The 20552-nt window shown below is 38.9% G+C and overlaps 2 protein-coding genes across 2 annotated transcripts in view; one reads left to right on the top strand and one right to left on the bottom strand.

The window, feature by feature from the left end:
• mboat2a (membrane bound O-acyltransferase domain containing 2a) overlaps positions 1-20552 on the top strand; it is a 241599-nt gene that overhangs the window by 148536 nt on the left and 72511 nt on the right. The gene's annotated exons all lie outside the window — the stretch shown is intronic.
• The window catches only part of asap2a (ArfGAP with SH3 domain, ankyrin repeat and PH domain 2a), a 56992-nt gene that overhangs the window by 28607 nt on the left and 7833 nt on the right, over positions 1-20552 (bottom strand). Inside the window, exon 2 of the mRNA XM_079633281.1 lies at positions 5142-5214. Within this exon, the coding sequence (XP_079489407.1) occupies positions 5142-5214 (73 nt within the window). The remainder of the gene's footprint in view (positions 1-5141; positions 5215-20552) is intronic.

Raw genomic sequence — 20552 nt, 5'->3', positions numbered from 1 at the left:
CCCCATCAGACCAGGACCTTCAGCATGCACTGGGACGGTTTGCAGCCGAGTGTGAAGCGGCTGGGATGAGAATCAGCACCTCCAAATCCGAGGCCATGGTCCTCAGTCGGAAAAAGGTGGCTTGCCTACTTCAGGTTGGTGGAGAGTTCCTGCCTCAAGTGGAGGAGTTCAAGTATCTTGGGGTCTTGTTCACGAGTGAGGGAAGGATGGAACGGGAGATTGACAGACGGATCGGTGCAGCTTCCGCAGTAATGCGGACGATGTACCGGTCTGTCGTGGTGAAGAAAGAGCTGAGCCGCAAGGCGAAGCTCTCGATTTACCGGTCAATCTACGTTCCTACTCTCACCTATGGTCATGAGCTTTGGGTCATGACCGAAAGGACAAGATCCCGGATACAGGCGGCCGAAATGAGCTTTCTCCGCAGGGTGGCTGGGCGATCCCTTAGAGATAGGGTGAGGAGCTCGGCCACTCGGGAGGAGCTCAGAGTAGAGCCGCTGCTCCTCCACATCGAGAGGGGTCAGCTGAGGTGGCTCGGGCATCTGTTCCGGATGCCTCCTGGACGCCTTCCCGGGAAGGTGTTCCGGGCATGTCCCACCGGGAGGAGACCCCGGGGAAGACCTAGGACACGCTGGAGAGACTATGTCTCTCGGCTGGCCTGGGAACGCCTCGGTGTCCCCCCGGAAGAGCTAGAGGAAGTGGCTAGGGAAAGGGAAGTCTGGGCATCTCTGCTTAGACTGCTGCCCCCGCGACCCGGCCCCGGATAAGCGGAAGAAGATGGATGGATGGATGGTTCCAAGAGTGCTAATATTTAGTTCAAAAGCACTGGGAATTTTCAGTGTATTACTCCGCTTGTCTGTGTTTTTATGTTCCAGACAGACTGTCAAGAGATTTTCAGTGACCTTATCTGCAGCTTGTTTACACCAGTACTTTGCGATAAGTAGGCTATCTTTATGAATGAGTCATTTGAATCACTCAACTGATTCATTCAAAAACCCTGATTGATTCAGGAACTAAATCCCTGCACCCAAATATAGGGGCTTTCGCACCAGAGGAACCTTTTTATAGTTCCTAGAACTATTGGCGGAAGTATCCGGATTTTGGCGTGTTTGCACTGCAGGAACTAGCAACTAATTTAGCTCCTACTTCACAATAGGAACTACCAGAGCCGTTGAAAAACATTTCAATCTATAGTGACTAATTATAAATCAACTTTCGTCTGGCAAATTTGGGTAGTCAGTTATTTTGTTAGTTTAGCAACACCCTAGCAACTAGTATAAAAACACTCAGAATGCTTTAGAAACCTTGTTAGTTGTGATTTAGTGGAGGTTTTCATTCAGGCCTTGCTCTAAATGATCCTCTACACACCAATGGGGATAACAGTCCTACTCTAGTGACATCACTACAATTGTTACTGTGAGTGACACCTGATGCCAGCTCAAGGTTTCATTATTGGCAAAAACCCTCCAGCAGGCCTCAGGCTCCAACCAGATACGGGAAAGATGCTCCAGTTCTGTCCGCGTCTCTCACTCTCTCTCTCACACTCGCTCTCTCTCTCTTCCTCGTTCACTTTCTCTCATCCTTTCTGGGCCGCCTTCAGCTCGCTGTCTGCGATAGACTACGATCGTCATGCATAAATAATCCAGTACTCTTAGACAGAGGTGCTGGTTTCTTGGGCTGAAGTGAGAACACTCAGGAGTGAGAGTTGATCTCTTTCACCTTGCTGAAGACACACTGGCAGCTTATTCAATAAAAGGCTTTTGGTAAATGAGATAGTCGAAGAGACTGAATAAACATAAACTATGATGTAAACACTGTGACTTCAAGACTGTAACAGCCTGTGCTTCTTTCTTTCAAATGGACCATGGGGATGTTTTGTGTTGTGAGAAAACTACATCCTGCTGGACACATTTTTGCAAAGTTTCCTTTGAATAATCCATAATTCCTTCCCTTTACAAAACATAACACCACAGAAACGCTAAAAGATGCTTCATATCACCACATCGAGAATGCCACAGCTCAAGCATATAAGTTTATATATTTATTTTATAATATTATTGACCTAATATTACTTTTATATTATATTATTATAATAATAATTGGTATGCACATTAACACTTTCCGTCCCCTTGGAATTTTAAGGTTCTATCTGACATTTTTGTAAAAATGTAGTTATTCACATATTCTTATTCTGTGACCACTTTACATTATGTGATGTTGTTTTTTAAGTTGTGTACATTTTGGAACTTTTTATTTAGAAAATAAAAAGGTTCTTTCTACACAGTCGAATGGAATGCAAAAACTTTAAAGCTCAATATCTCAAAACCAGTCAGAATGCAGATAGAACCTTATAATTCCAAGGTGGCGTTTTGTCACCCTGTGATCATTGTAGCATCTTCTTAGACAATGATAATATACATGATTCATTTCAAGAGGATTCAAAATCTCAGCAGTGAATTCCAGACTCCAGCAGTGATTTTAACACAATCGCTGTTCTCTCCAGGTGTGAATTAGACCTATTTCTGCACCTCTGCATGTGACCTAGCAGTTCAGAGCGCTCTGATGAGGAGATTTGTCTCTCCCACATCAACACTGAGAGACTTACATCCCAGGCTATCTGGCCTTTCTAAAGCCAGCTAAGAGCAGATGTCCTGTTCGTCACTGATAACAGAATGCGTTAAGAGCAGAGAAATTAATCAAACTCACCATGGGTCACCAGCCTGTGAGCAGAGAGTCTCTGATTTATTACTTACCGCGGAAGAACATCACATTCTTATGAAGGATTATGAAATATGGTCTCTCTAATGAATAACCACTTTTAATTGATTTAGAAGGGAGTTTTTTTTTTTTTTTTTTTGCTAAGCTGAGTGGTTTTTTGCTAGCCTGGCAAGCCAGACCTACATCAAGATAGTACATTTTAGTAAAAAATAAATGATTTATTATGTCTAGATTTCTAGGTTAGGTTTTTGCTATACAGTAGCTAGATTGTTCTAGCTGGTTATTGGGGTGTACTGTAGCTAGGGTGTTCTGAGAAATTGCCATGTGAACAATATGTTGGTAGCATATTGGTTTTCAGGCGATATTTATTTTAATTTGACCTATTTTTACATTTAAATTATCATGGTCATCATCAAATACCATTTTTGTACTGTGCATTATAAAGTTCACTTGCTGCATTTAAAATAACTGGTTTTAGGGTTTTATTTTTTATTTAAACAAAATATATTTATTTTTATATTATAATGTTGTGGTATATTGTTCCACTTTAGGTTTCATTGTTATATTTTATTTAGACAAATTAGAACAGAACATTTGTTTTAGGAAATTATTGTGATTCCTAAACACACTTGCAGCATTAAAAACAACTGATTTTAGTTTTTAGCATTTTAATATAATTTTTATTGATTTGTATTTGTCTAAACATACTTGAATAAAAATGAAAATATGAGCAATAGCAATTGTACTGCTTTCCTTAGCATCCCTATTATTATTAGCATTACTTTTGTATGATATGCAAATATGGTACGGATATTAAATAGTCAGGTGTGTTTAGATCAGTAAAATGCAAATAAGGAAAAAGGGATGAGGCTTGCAAATTAGTTTCAACGGTACTACATCAAATGTGAATTTGCGTAATCAAATCAAATTCAGCCTGCCAGAATAGAATGGCACAAAAGCACCGATTCCCGGATACAAAAAACAATAACAGAGCCACGGTTCTGGGAATCCCATCAGCATGCACGGGATAGATAGACATGAAGGGAGTGTCCTGGCACAGCTGTCCCCTGGGGTGTGGGAGACAGCTGTCCCGCCTGAACAGAGCCAGCAGTGTTCATAGAAAAGTGTCGATCAGCAGAGCTTGCCCCTGCGTTCTCGTCTGGGCCTCCTTGTGCAGTTGAAACAAATTCAGCGTGTGAATGATCTGTGTTGTCATAGGCAGAGACAGGCGGCACAATGGAGAGCTGCTCAACCTCAGTACCGGCAGCCAGTACAAAGAACAGCCCTTTAGTACACGCTGATAACTGGGGCCATTCAATCAAGCATCACTCGGAAACACTCAAAAACCCTAATTATATTCCAGGAAGAGAGCAATTCAAGGAAGCTGTCTTCTCCGGTGGGTCAGCAAGAAGATAACAGCCTGTCAGCTACATGCGGTGTCCCAAGCAGACGCGACTCGGTAATGTGGCAAGCGATCATTTTTGGCTCATGTTAATGAGTTTTAGTTCACAGCAATCATTTGTTGAGTATTATATGAAATATCTCCAGCCATAGTGAAATTTCATTGGCCTAAAATCACAATTGATTTTGTATATCAATCACAAGTTCAGCATGTAGTAACTCAAAGCTCAGTACTAGGACCATTGCTTTTCTTCCTTTACAGTACATGCTACCCTTGGGAGATATCAGGAAGCATGGCATTAGCTTTTACTGTTACGCTGATGATACTCAGCTCTGTATTTCTTCACGCCAAGACAAAAAATACCAATTGACAAAATGAATGGAATGCATAGCTGATATAAAAAAATTGGATGACTAGTAATTTCCTACTTCTTAATTCTGAAAAGATTAGTCATTTACGACTATTGCGATCTCAAAATTCTAGCTGATAATACCTAAAATATATAAAAAATAAAAAAAAAAATTTATGTAGCAGCAAAACAAAATATTACTATTATACATTATACTATTTATAAACTTAAAAAATAATCTTGATGAATTCAGGTAAGTTGAGTTGAGACATCACCAACAAAAAAAGTCTCTTTTTAGAAAACTAGCCTAGTTGACCATCCTCCTGTCTTCCTGTCCCTACATTATCAGGACTCTTCTCCTCAAATATCACTTTGTACTTGAAAAACCCTTTGAGAAACTGAACATCTCTGACAATGGAAATCAAACACACTACCACCTATACTCCGTTCTATTCTAAAGAACAAACTCTGCTTTTTGGCATTATAAAAACATATCATGTATCAAAAGTGTCACCTATAGATAAAGCGGCGTACATTCCTTGTATCAGATGGATGAGCAGATGTGCTCCAGAGATTTCCTGACTGTAATCCAATCAGACCGCGGCCCCATCACGAGACAGGCTGAGATGATGTATGACAGAGAGCCGAGGCAGTGAAGTGGCTGAGATCACTTACCCAGACCGGAGGCGTAAATGGCCTTAACTGACTTCTTCATCTTGTAAAGGACACTGCGGTCCACATCCAGGGCCTAAACACAGACACAGAAATAAAGAGAGAGAGAAAGATGTAATATGTGTATCCCAAAGCCTTTAGGGCAGTAATACAGATGCACATTAACATCGGCATTACTGTACCACACACCTTTATCAAAAACCCTTAATTATCTTTGTCACACTCGAATATAAATCTCACACATACTGTACACACCCTTGTGAGTGTGTGTGTGTACACAGAGGGGGGGGGATGGGGGTGCAGTCCCTGCTGTCTTCAGTCTGAAGGTGATTCATTATTCAAAAGCAAGCTCCTAAAAATACTCTAAAACAATCCCTGCTCAGCAGGACTAGCGGAAGTCTGCATGCAGGCCTGCACAGCTGAACCTGTACACATCCACAAAAGAAAACTCCCCAGAAGCACCATAGGACGCAATAACACACACACGCACACGCACACGCACACGCACACGCACACGCACACGCACACGCACACGCACACGCACACACACACACACACACACACACACACACACACACACACACACACACACACACACACACACACACACACACACACACACACACACACACACACACACACACACACACACACACACAAACCAATATAACACTCAAAAAGAGTGTCAAGCATAAGCAAGAAACTTACATACTTTAAAGCCTAAATCTGAGCCAGAGTGTTATTATTATTGTACAGTTACAGTACACGAATCAATTCGATTGTGATTCACAAGCTCTCTATAGGGATTTTTGCACTGCAATTAACCCCAGGTTATCGTCATTCTTAACTCTGCTTTTAACACCTTGTAAATGACCGTTTCACACTTGTACATTTAGAAGTGGGGTTAGCACCGTGTTAAATGATAGCTTATGAATAACCAGGAGGATTCATTTTTAATCCTGGTTAAATTATGAGTATGAAATGTGAAGCACGATGACCCATGATTCTGTTTATCCAGGGTTTAGAAACAAGCTAACATACTTTTAAAGCCTAAATCTAAGTAAAGTGTAAATTATTGTACAGTTACAGTACATTAAATTTCAATTCAAAATTGAAGTTATATTTCCATTTTAGATTTAGATTTCCCCCCAAATCGTGCAGCCCTACTGGTCACCATTCAGTACCACAGTAAAATGTCAGATTGGTATATTACCTTAAAAAATGTGATATCAATTGAAAATCTGCATAAAGCGTTTAAAAGGGAAATAGCATATCAAAATAATAGTTCCTCTATTGTACCTTTTGTACACGTTTGTGGTCGGACGATCACACATCCTCTTCCTTCACCTCTCAATACCTCTACGCAGCTAATAAAGCCAGACAAATCTAATGAAACACCATCCCTACACCAACTGTTGTTTGGCCCCGTTCACAGGAGCCTCCACTGTAAATCCTGCTTTTATTAAAAATGCTGTGTAATATTTATTTTCCAAATATATCACAGGAAAGCTTTCCAGATGCTCGTCTAGCGGCTGGCTGGAGTGTTCAGTTTCAGAGCGGTAGGTAAAATGACAATGCTTTTACTCGCGAGTGAGCCGAACCGTGAACCACCAAAACCAAGACGCCTGACAAAGCAAAATTGAAAGCTTACTGAGAAAACAGTACAGTTATTAATAAATCAAATTCTCAAGTAAAAATAGAAAGAATGTCACCACATTATTTCATGAAACTACTACTACCGCTTTAGTAACCAAAGAAAAGCATCAGCCTTTTAAGTCTTTTATATCGGTTTATATTTAGGATTACATTTCAGCACAAAAACAATTATATTTTTCATAAATATCAATAGCGTTATTGAAGGAGTGGACGAGATGTGACCAACACTTGAACTTGACTCGAGTCAAAGAGGGATGCACATTTCAGGCATTAGACCTCAGTGTCCCATTGGGACGGGGGGGAAAACTCATTCAAATTTCACTTCACAGTGTGTCTTTGTTTCACACACAAAGATCTACTATACAACTGCCTTTTATTGAAGTGACATGAGAATTGTTGGAGAAACAGGACTTCATAAGAGCATTCATAAGTGGATTACTTGTATTAGGTACTAATCCCAGTGACTAGTTAAGTATCAACCACCTGTCTCTTCGTGGTTCACAATATGTGAGTGCTCTGCTCCAAAACCCAGGAGATATGTCAGATTCTGACATTAGAATGCTGCTAATCTCTATCAGCTTGATACTCGAATAAACACAAAAAATACACAGTACACACACAATTATTATTGCATTGAATTAATCAAAAGTGACGGTAAAAACATTCATAATGTTTCAAAAGATTTATGCAATTTAAAATAAATGCTGTTTTTCAACATTTCTATGTATAGAATTATAAAAATTCTATGATTCTACATGTTTTCAACATCATAAATGTTTCTTACGCAACAAATCAGCATATGTGACACTGAAGACTTGAGTAATAAGGCTGAAAATTCAGCTTTGCCATCACAGGAATAAATTGCATTTTAAAATATATTAAAAAAACAGACTTTTTATATCCACTGTATGCACATAATGTCCGCATTAAAAAAGTACTTTGGTGGTACTATGGTACAATAATGTAGCAGATGGCAATGTCATGGTACTTTGGTAAGTGTACTATGAAATGAAGGATGGTTTCAAAGGAAATACTGTATTCCAGCAGTTCATTTAAAATTAATCCTCCTTTTTAATAGTACAAACAAATCAATAAAAAAACCTGTACATTTCCCACGCCTTACAGATCTAGACTTTTATACTGCCTTACAGACTGTGCATTTCCCTTTTATGTGCAGAAAGAGGTGCATGAGAGTGATGTGCCGTAAAATCTGACAGACTGATCAAGTATCTCTGTAATCTGAAACCACCATCGGCCTCCATTTATATTAATCTCTACAGGCCCTTTTCTCCTTCACTTAATCTCATTTTACTAGCCTTTATCTTTATCTGTAAGTGAGGCACTCAGCCCAGGACAAACTGAGACAGTATTTTAATGAACGCACATCTCGGAAGGAGATCTGACACTATATTTCTTCAGCTACACCTTCAAATGAATCTTGAAGGGAATATCCGAAGGCATGAATCTCTTCCCACTGCTCATGAAGAGCATATAAGGGGTTACAGAGGTTCTAAGCTCACTGAAGTGCTGTTATAACAACACGGTGGCATTTTTTAATCTACATCTTTCAACATTAATCTTCATCGGCTTTCATTTAAATTGGTGAGGCACTAAACGGGGTCCTTGAAAGAATGCAGAGGGCAGAACTGAACTAGTCTCAGCTTCAGACATCACACTCATTGACCATTGGCTGAACATCTTATGCATAAGGCACACAAAATGGGAAACACTTCAGGAGTTTCAAAGTCATCATCTGATTGGTTGAATTCTATAGGATTTCTGGGAACACGCCTGGAAACAAAGCCGTCATGGTGCCAAACCCCCTCATGGAAGAAGAAAGCAGTCATGTTTACAACTTTGACAAAGAATCCTTATCAGGATCAACTAAATGCTGGATTTTCAAAAACATGTGAAGTTTGCAAAGCCATTGTTGCCATAAACTTGCAACGTTTTTGAATGAATCATTTATTACGCCGGTCTGTTATAATAGAGACATCGACACTTCATTTTAACACCCCTAAATATGACGCGAAACAAAAACGAACCGTGATCGGTTGCTTTACATGTGGATCAGACGTACTCTTGGGTGGTCCTTGGCCAATGAAAGCTGCGATTTAGCCATCAGTCTGAAGGTCTAGCAACGTGAGACTAGAACTGAACAGGCTAAGTGTCCATCAAACTTCATCAGTCAACTTTGAAACGAAGAGGGGCACGCCAAATATGACGTGTTTACCTCAGTCAACATTTGTGCGGTACTTTCATTACGTTGAAACACATTCTGACAGGCTCCCCTGTAAAAGTGTTTGAGTGTTAAATAAGCATGCAGGGACCGACAAGATGTTGTGTTAGTGTTTCTGACAGTGTGAAATGAATTACAGACCTGCCACACGCTCACTCTCATCTGCGGAAATACCTCACTTCATTTGAAACCGCAAACAGTCCATTGTAAGGGCTGTACATTTATGAAATTATCCAAGCCACATGACTGGGAGGCGCTGTGTGGGAAATTAACAAGCGACCGCCCACATTTACATATGCCAATTCCGATTTACATACCCCAATTTTCACACACAGCTGGTCTGTTCAGATCGATGCATAAAGAATGAAAATGCAAATTCACTCTCTGACAGTCGATGGCACTTTTAAAAAGCAGAAAATACTCTCGTTTTGCTCTGATGGCTGCAAGACCATGGCAAACGCTGTGAGTGTGTGTTAGAAATCAGGAATTGTGAGAACATTGTGCTTGGTACGTTTTTCGTCTTCAAACCAAATTTGGGTCTTCATCCGACAAAGTTTAAATCCCGTCTGGCTAGCACACTTGTAGGCGAATAATAGGCGGTCTTTTGTTATGAGTTTATGAGACAATGAGTTTATGACTACTTCATAAATAGTGGTCGAAAGTGGACAAGCTCAAGCATGTATTTAGTGTCATCCACTTGTGATACGGTCGACCAAAACGCATCTTGATACCAGGTGTAAACAGGGCCGCTGTGAGACATCCGATTCATTAGCCACAATAGGTAAATAACAGAGTGCCGTAAACTGTAAAACTACAACCCATTGTGTCTATAATGTTGATTTTAAAATAATATGATATTTATATTTGCAATATAAAGACTGTTTTTGCAAAGGTAAAATAATTGGAAGTGAATGACACCGGAAGCCTCGCACATTCAAGGTACAAATGGCCATGCTTGCTCTTGCATTAAAAATAAGGTGGATACAAAGTGCTGCACAAATTTCCATTTTTGACATCAGCTTATTATAGAAAAGGAAGTCAAACAGTGTTTAGCATACATGTTTTTTGCCATTTACTATTGCTTAGCAAAATAGTTTGTTTGTGAGGGTCATCAAGTCGTCATTTTATGTAACAGCAGCGAATCTGGTCATGTGATCAAGAGCACCAAATGTATTGGTTGGCCAGGTTTTTCCTCAGTGTGATGGAAAAGAGATTGATGTGAGCCAATGTTTGTGTTGGTTTTCACTGTATATTCTTGATGTGAATGCCAGGGTATCCTTTGAAAGGCTATGCGATTGGATGTACGCATACACTGGTGCATGCGTACATTTAAAAAAAAAAGTATACTTTGGACTTAAAGGGTCAAATGACAAAGTAAATTGCTATAGCGCCACATGTGGCAAGACTTCAAATGTAACACACTTGTACTATATTATGGATTGTGTTTCTGACATTTACTATTAAGCACAAAAGGTCAGAGAGGCTTGTTGAAAATTATACTGTAAAACAGAATTTAATTAGGTCCAAGAAATCTTGACTAAAATTTTAAGTGGAGCCGAATATGACCTCTGTAATGTAAATAGACTATGTGCTTCATTGCATTCTTTTTTCTTCTCTCTGCTTCAAAAGGATCAAGAGTGTCACAACGTCATCTTGGATATCACTAAGGTGATAATGGGTAACACGGCATCTGCCACAGAAATGAGACATTCATTGTACTAGTGGTGTCCTGGCGTCTGTATCCCGTGCTGACGCCCACACACCAACTTTCTGAACAGGGCCAGGAGGCACTCTCCCATCTTTCACTTGCTTTATTTCCGCTAACTAATGTATAACAGACACCCCACACACTGCCAAAACATTACAAAACCGAAGGTTTGATGACCATCCCAGCACTGTAAAATAGGGACCTTCAAGTCAATGACGTCAGGCACCATCTGTCCCGCTCCAGTCTGGAGAGCAGCATCTCTGAAGGTGCCAGGCCATCGCTGGGGTGACAGTGTCACTTTATATTCCCCACGCTGGCGGGAGAGCACTGGGTTTCAGAGCTTATCACCCCGTCAGGCAGCAGTGACCCTGATTTATGGGACACCAGGGAAGAGTCACACCATGGGCCAAATGGGAGGAACTTTCTCCTGACAGATGCTGCCATGTCTCAAACTGGCAGAAGTTGAACCAACCCTCAAATCAATGGAGTATTGGGTCAAATAAGGAAAGTAAAGACCATACTTGAAGTCAACTTTAAAACTACTGAAACATTTGATTATGCAGTTGTATATTTAGATATGGGCCAATGCCGTTATTTCTTATTCTTTTATCCGGATGTATTAATATATTCTAAAAACATACATTAAATATGCATTTCATACAGTGACTTCCATACAGCTTTTCTATGATATGCATGGTTTCATTTTGTGAATAAAACAAATTTAAGTAAAAAAAAACTGTCCTGGAATAATTTATTATTAAAAAGTTATAATTTGAATAATTATATTAATACAAGATTAGAATAGAATAGAATGAGGCATTTATAGCGCTTTCATATGTGTGTGGTTTATTTCCAAACAAAACCTTGGCAAATTTTGAAAAATATTTTAAAGGAAAATTAAAATGTCATGTCATGTGACGTAAGCAACATGCAGAATAAAAACAAAAAACATGCATTCATATCACAGAGACGACCCTTTCAGACCCTCATGACTGTGTTTCAAGGTCAATAAGCCTTTTAAAATGTCATGACTCAAAAACATACTGATATTTATGAATGAATTAATGGTATTTGGAAAATGAATTAATTTATCCTATAAAATATTGAATAAAAATAATGATCTGAGCCTGTGTGTTAGGTTGTTGCTCAATTTCTCGGTTTAATTAAGCTTATCCACAAAACAGGGATGCAAGAAACACACACTTAGACACTTTATTCTTAGAAATCATAATGTCTTCCTGTTCAGCTAGAAACCATTCTTTGACAACCTCAGCCATATTCACCAAAATCACATGTGTGGAAGCCTTGCTTACCACCACTCAAAAAACAGCCCAACCACAACCGGTCATCAGCCCAAAACGGCTGACCAGAGCTAGGCCCTAATCTGCCGTCTGGCCCCGGTTAAGCCACACTTGGCCCAAAGCAAAGATTTAACACACTTACCCTGTATTACACAAGGTTTTTTAAACTAATGCCTTTGCAGACTGTGAATAGGCTTGATCTAAAAGCATCCACATTAACACGGCACATAAATACTTACTGTATTGCTGAATTTATTTGACCTGTCTATGATAAACACTACTAAAAATGGATTTGCTCACCAAGGCTGCTTTTATTTTGATCAAAATGTATTACTGTGATGGCAAGGCTGATTTTCTGAATCATTACACCGGTCTTCAGTGTCACATGATCCTTCAGAAATCATTCTAATATGCTGATTTGGAGCTCAAGAAACATTCTTATTATTATCAATGTTGAAAACAGTTATGCTGCTGAGCAGAATGATTCCAGGTCCACTGTACATAGTGGGATTAGCCGTGACCTGGCCTGCATTGTTCTCAGATTTGCAACTATTTGATGACGGCATGTCTAGCGTAGGTTAACACCCTCCCCCTCCATTCCCACTGCCCCAAACTGACAAAGCAAAAAGAATTGTGGCAACTAGCATATTTTTGATGTATCACAATCTATTTTTTACTTCCTCTCACCGCATGCCTTCTAGTCTCAACCCAGATGCCAGTGCCGCCTACTTTGAAGAACAAAGCTGGAATCATGGGAGCGTCGTCTGCGGGGCACGTGCTTGGCTCCTGTCTGGTGTCACTTTATAACATGTCGCACTTTCATCTCCCCAAGCCAGACAAAAACAGTGCAAACACAGTTGAACTTGGGCCAAAAGAGGCCGTCTGGATCGCAATTATCCAATTCAGTGGGGAAAGCGAGCTGATTAACATCCAGGTTTCACAGAGGCACCAGATGTTTTCGCTCAATAAACAAATATTGTGAAGAGGAAGAAGGGTGATGCAGATCTAGATCGCGTTTTCTTCATGATATCTGAGTCTGATACCGCTGTAGTGTTTGTGAATGGGAACGATGAGAGTGTGTGTTATTACGGTGCAGTCTAATACTCCAGACAGGCAGTAAACTCCACCCTGTGTGGTCCACGAGGCATGGGTGTGCTCAAACTCTCAAGTGTTTAATTAGTTCAAACCTGAAAGAGAACTGAATTTATCTTCATCCAAACAATGGTGTGTATATGGGTCAATTGTCTATTCATTTTATTTTTAAAAATAAATGAACATTGCAATTCATACACCGTGTTGGGGGTACCGCATTACAAGTACGCACTACGTTTTTCAAGTAACTAGTAAAGTTACAAGTACATATTCAAATAGTGGTAGAATTGTCCTGACTTAATAATGAAGAAAATCTCATTAAAATAATGAGATGCTTAAAATGTAGTAAGATTTAAATAAGTAGGTAAGCACTAAGCAGTATTAAGTTTTATCATTTGAAAAAGAAAATTGTATGCCACATCCAAATCATGTGGTGCGACGAACAAAGTCATGATGTCATAGATAGGTCCACTGCAGACCCTCTTGACTGTGTCAAGGTCAATAAATGTATCAAAATAATTTAACCTTTTTATGAAAAGGCAGTTCAGATTATAAAATAGCATGTGATGCGACTCCCCAAAAAACTTAATAAACAAAAAATCCCTACTAAAAAATATATATATATATATATATATATAAATGTTTTAATTGAAGGTAATGATAAAGGTGTTTGAATGTACGTAGTATTCAATGTGCAAGGTAGTATTTAATTTTACTTGAATATTTAGGTGTTCAAGCACGAAGTGCTGAAAACCTATTGTAATTGTACCGATTTTTATTATTATTATTCTCCTGTAAAACGCATCGTGCAGCCCAAACCGTAAGTCCTAGAGACTTGAAACTTTGCCAATAGGTAGTACAAAAATCGAGGAGAGGTTATCAAAATATGAGCCCGATTGGCCCATAGGTGGCGCTATAGCAGCAAATACGCGAAACTGGTCATATCTCCTAGACCGTATGTCCCAGCCTCAAGTGTCTTATATCATTGGAAAGCTGGACTCCTGAAGAACAAAACGTATATCTCCGATTTTATTTCCGGTAGGGAAAATTTTCCGCCATTTTGAATTTTGTCAAAAACCTACTTTTGCGAACTAGTCCCTGGTTTTTCACCCGATCGGAACCAAACCAGTGCAGAAATGTTCTCTGGATTCTGAAGATGAATAATGATCGAAAAAAAAATGAATTTTTAAATCGGAGTCGCTAGGGGGCGCCAAATGAACGTTGTGGGAGGAGCCTATTTAACTAAAATGGCTATAACTCGAGAAGTAAAGGAGATTTCTTCACCAAACTTGGTACACATGTGTCGGACGTCAATCTGAGGTCACGGTAAAAAAAAACGCGTCGATTGGCCACATGGTGGCGCTATAAAACCGAAAAAACAGATAAACAGCTGGCCATTTGTCCGATTGACTTGAAAATTGGTATGCAGTGTTTTGGCCCAAGGCCCCATGTATGTGTAAAAGGATATTGTCGTATCTCAAAAAACATGGCCGCCATCGGCCAATTAAATTTAGCACAAGGTTATCGATGGCCAATCGGAACGAAACTCAGTGGGCATGTTCAACTCATGGCCCTAGAGGTCTGTAAGAATTTTGAAAGAAATCTGCCACTAGTTGGCGCTAATGAGTTTTACGCCCTCTGTACTCACGTGGTGTTACAAATATCGTCACAATATGCATATCATTTGATAGATCTCCTCATGCTGAACAACTTTGCCTCAAGAACCACTGCTGTCAATTAAACCGTTCATTAAATATTCACGAATATGTAAAAAACATACCTTTGCGAACTAGTCCCTGGTTTTTCGCCCGATCAGAACCAGACCAGTCTAGGACAATTCTCTGGACTGTCTAGATCAATAATTATCGAAAAAAAGTGTAATTTTTGCATTTGGGTGGCTATAAGAGGGTCATTTAGAAAATGGGTGTGGCAAAATCCACTCATAAGCCTATAAATCTTTAAAAAAAACTCAGAACTTCACGAAAATTGGTGGGCATATGTGAAATAACATCATTAACAAGCATGCAAAATTATATGGAGATCGGACTATAGATGGCGCTATAACAGTTAAAAACAGTTAAAAACCATATATTTCCTATGGTAAATTGTCTGTATTGGCTGTAAATTGTGTTTTCCATCTATGATCAAATAATGTTCATATCATAATGTTCAAAACCAGTGCAGAATAATTATCTGGACTCTCTAGATCAATGATTATCAGAAAAAGTTGATCTTCTGCATTTGGATGGCTATAATAGGGTCACTTCAATATATAGCCTTGACCAAGTGTCCCCGAAAGCCTATATCTCTTCAATGAATGCTCAGATCTTCTTAAAAACAGGTCAGAACATGTGAAATAACATGATAAAGAAGCATGACAAATTTCAGATAGATCGGACAAAATTTGCCTCTTTAACAGTTAAAAAAGATGAAAATGATATGAATAACATGGTATATTAAGCCAATAAGTGGTATTATACTGCCCCCTGCTGTCATTTAATCATATTACTCCCTAATATTGTTATATAAGTGACTTATATAAAATAATTATTTTAACATTTACAATCACATTTTGTCAAAATTCATCTATTGGAGTATTACTATTGACAATTGTGTCACATAGAGAAATGGGAATCCTGAAATGCTTATTATACAGCATTAAAAGAGATTTTCAAAATAACATATCCCAAATGTGTGTGTGTAAACATGCATCATGGAGTTAACATGAAAAAAAATGTTTTGCTTTAATGCAGAATACTGGTGAAACCAAGTAGTTCAAAATGAAAGTGAGCCAATAAGTGGTCTTCTACTGCCCTCTGCTGGACATTCTACTTAGTCTTTTCACATGTGCTTTTGCATTCATATATTTAGACCTTATATAACAATTACTATTATAACACAATCATATTTTGTCAGAGTTTATCACTTCATTTGTTCTGATGCTTCACATAATTGCTAGCAACGTGGTAAATCATGGTAAATAACGCTATAAACATGGTAAATCACAGTAAATAAGGTAAATCATGCTAGATTCCTGATAAATCATTCTGGAATGTGGTATATCATGGTAAATCATCTTATAACATGGTAAATCAAGGTAAACTAAGATAAATCATGGTAAACTATGGTAAATCATGCTAGAATCATATTAAATCATACTAGAATGTGTTCAATTGTTGTAAACCATAATAGAGCAGAGTAAATCATGCTGAATCATACTAGAACTTGGTATATCATGGTAAACTATAGTAAATCATGCTAGATTCATGGTAAATCATACTGGAACATGGTATGATTTACCATGATTTATTAAAAATCACACTAAAATGTGGTATATCATGGTAAATCATGCTAAAACGTAGTCTTTTCCATCTATGATGTCAGTGGTTAAATGCTTGCTAAATAAAACTTTGTCTTAAATGCTTAAAGGCCTTAAAAGCTTGAACACCGACAAATGCTGCTTGCAGCTTTAATTTTTTATTACATTTTTAAATTTACATTTTTTTTTAATAAATAAAAATGTTTCCTTTTCTTTATAGTGGACAGGACACTCTTATGTGTCATTAATCTTTATAGCAATACGAGGACTAGCATGTATTAGCTGCATTTGTGCTATTTTTGTATCAAGTAAATTAACAGCATCATCTCAAATCGAGAACCAAGAACCTTTGTTTTCACATACATCTACATTGTCAGCCACACCAATGACTGCTTCTCACAGAGGTCTTCATTTCACAAGCCAATCTGCTTCTGATATCCTCAAGCATCTCGATTTTGTTTCAAACAGATGTTTTTTGTACAGCGGAAAGGGACTGGATCTGGTGGGTTGCCCAGTATGCACTCTTTGACCCAGGGTCAAATAGTGACGTGTCCTTTGTGTAAGTGTCAAGTATAGGCCTAAACAGTCAAACAATTTGTCAATAGTGGTATGAGCAGGGGGAAATAAATAAATAAAAATACTCTACTGGCTTAACTGTTATTCTGAAATGGTCATCTGATTTCTTCACAGAGCTATTCCAGGGAACTATAATTCAGTTGTCACTGCCATTCAGGAACAAGAATAGCCTTTTCCCAGTCATGGGCTGTTGCAGAAAGAGGAATTTAAAGGAATTCAAAATACAGCTCTTCCATCATTTGCTGTACCACTAAACTCAGGAAACTATGGTGTCTAGCTTGGTATCTGGCTTGACCCCAATGTTTGTGTATAACACTAAAACTGACATCTATCATTGCTCTTGAAATGTTAAATGTGGTTTGCTGATACTCAATGTGGCATCAAAACATGTCAAAGAGCTACACACAACGAAGGAAGAATAGGGGCCTAAAGGTTTGTAATAGCAAGCCTGAATTGTGTGTGTGTGTGTGTGTGTGTGTGTGTGTGTGTGTGTGTGTGTGTGTGTGTGTGTGTGTGTGTGTGTGTGTGTGTGTGTGTGTGTGTGTGTGTGTGTGTGCGTGTGTAATCTCCTCCCATTAATGCTCCTACACCTTGTCTGCCACACCATCACAGCAAGGGTCTATTAGCTCAGCCTTTTACACGGTTTCACACACACACACCACAATTTCATGAACAGAGGAACCAAGCGTGCGATAACAGCAGTTAACGCCACCGTTTCTAAAAACATCAGCAGTGTTTTTAATATTTCCGTCTGCCCAGTGGTCGTAACACGTCTCCACCAGTGGTCTGAACTCATCCTTATCCACAATCTCGCACATTCACCATCAATCAAGTGAGAAAAATTGCTACTAAACTGCACTTTAATTCTGGAGTGCAAAGAAATAGTCGATTTGGTGTAAATTGGCCAAAAACGATGCACAGCGCAAGTTAGAGCTGCTGCGGCAACGTGGCACATCTACACCACGGCCTACTCAGCAAACCACCTTCAGACATGAGAGGAGAGAAAACAGAAAGAAAAGCTGCAACTCATTTAAAAACACATGACCTGAGCATCAGCGTAGCATGCATTCCTCCCCTCTGGAGCCATGTAGCCGAACAGTGCTGAGTTAAGCTTTACTAGTCTACAGAATGATATTGGTTTTACTTAGACTACAGAATAAATTGGGCTTTACTACTACAGATTAATTATGCTGTTGTACAGACTATAGATTATTCTGTTGTATAGACTATAAGCTAACATGGGTTTTACAATACTACAGTTTGTTACAAACAAGGCTAGACTTGTTACACTTGACTACAGATTAGTCTTGGCTTTTGTAGATTACAGAGAAAGATGGGCTTCACCATACTACAGACTAAGCAGGGGTTTTTAAGACTATGTTCTAAGTAACCTATAGTATTACTACAGTTTGACACAATCGAGGCTAGATTTGTTACACTTGACTACAGAATAGGCTGAGCTTTACTAGTCTTCAGAAAATGCTGGGGGGGGGGGGGGTTAGATTACAATACAGACTATGCTGTGTTTTGCCACTACTAATGGGGTTTACAAGACTACAGAATGGGTAACACTACAGTTTGTTACAAACAAAACTGGACTTGTTAGACTTAGGTTGGACTTTACAAGACTAAATAATGTTCTTGGCTATACTACACTAGTCTCGGGTTTACCAGACTACAAATTAAACTGGGTTTTTAATACACTAGAGGTTATTACAGAGTTGTAACAGACAAGGCTGAACTTCACTTGACAACAGATTAAGCCCATGGTTTACTAGACTTGGTTTATTTAACTATAAGACTAAACTTGGCTTTACTACTAACTAAAGACTAGTCTTCTCTAGATTACAGTGTAGGCTGGCCTTCTCTAAACTACAGAAAAGGTTTGGCTTCACTATATTACAGAGTATGCTTGGCTGAGCTGGACTAGGAAGAGAAAAGAAACATCAAGCCTAGAGCAGCAATGACAGAAAAGGACTTTTATCACAGAATCACACCATGAGCTTATTGGTTCTTTTGAAGGAATAAATGTTTCTTTAAGACTGAATCAGATTTATGAAACTGAAACAAGTCAAAATAACAACCACTCTTTCAGAAAATGACATGCTGGGAACATGAAAACGGACATTTAACTTCATATGGAAAAAAGCTAAGAAGTCTTGTGCTATATGAACTTGTAACTATAAAAGACCACAATGGCATTCGCTTGAGTGATTTCACAAGGCTGAATAATGTGCTCTATTAACTCAAACAGGTTTTATTGCGATGTCTCTTGTAATGTCACGGGACTGCCCTAAGCAACCAGTGTCAAACAAACACAATCTCCCTCAGGACTGCTGTTAAGTGCTCCATAAAATACAGAGGTAACTAGAGCACTATAGGGTTAAAATGCTCACCTAGACACACACACCAGTGTGACATCTCTACCGCAAAAAAAACGCATTACTAATGGACTAATTTGGATGCAGGAAAACAACATACTAAAGCTCTGTGGACTTCTCTTGATGGCAGTTCAACCTAACAAAGCCACCATTGTCTAAGCTGAGTGCGTGTGTGTGTGTGTGTGTGTGTGTGTGTGTGTGTGTGTGTGTGTGTGTGTGTGTGTGTGTGTGTGTGTGTGTGTGTGTGTGTGTGTGTGTGTGTGTGTGTGTGTGTGTGTGTGTGTGTTAAAAAGAGAGAGACACAAAATAAGGGAAAGTGCAACACGCTACTACAGACAACTACCTACTTGAAAGGGTCAAAGTTCCTTTGAGAAACTAAAGAACTGAACTGGCACACCAACCCAATTTTTAGAAAACATTAATTTGAAACAAATCAAATTTATGTGATGTGATGTCTGTAATGAGTAGCTAAGGTTCCTCGTCTCTTGAAAGCTCATCAGTATATAGGTCCATTTGTCTTCAGTGGAAGCACTTGTCAACAGGAAGACCTTTTGCCCTGCAGTGGGCACTTCAAAGAAAAGCCCCTGTTTTATGTCCTTCTGGGTACACAGCACACCAAGTGTTATGAGACATCCTGGACTGACCACAACTCATCCACAAAACTAGCACCTGAGTTCAGCTGGTAAAGGCACCATGTTATTTTTCCCATTTGTTTAATGGTTAACCCAAGACCTAAGATGCCGTCTTAAAGGAACAGCGCACCTAAAATGAAAATCCTGTGTATTTTACTAACCATCGTATCGTTCCAAACCCTTAAGACTTACTTTTCTTTATTTTTTAAGATTATCCTGTTCACTGTTTTCAATATAATGGACATGAATGCAGATTGGGGCTTGTTAAGCTCAGAAATGGAGATGGAGGAGGGGTGCCACATAGAAGTGGTTCATCCTTCTTACATGCCATATTCCAACCTTTCTGAAGTCATACAATAGTTTCATGTTTTCATTTCATAAAACATTAACAAAGATACAGTCAACAAGAAGAGGCTTTTATCAGTCTACTTACTACTGTAAGTAGTAGAAACGTTACATGGTCTCTAGCTCTAATGTTAACCTAGTTAAATGTGTGCTATTATTAGGCAC

This window comes from Phoxinus phoxinus (genome assembly GCF_949152265.1).
Source record: "Phoxinus phoxinus genome assembly, chromosome: 13".
NCBI classification, from domain to species: domain Eukaryota; kingdom Metazoa; phylum Chordata; class Actinopteri; order Cypriniformes; family Leuciscidae; genus Phoxinus; species Phoxinus phoxinus.
The sequence above is the reverse complement of the archived record's forward strand: the minus strand, read 5'-3'. Positions and strand labels throughout refer to the sequence as shown.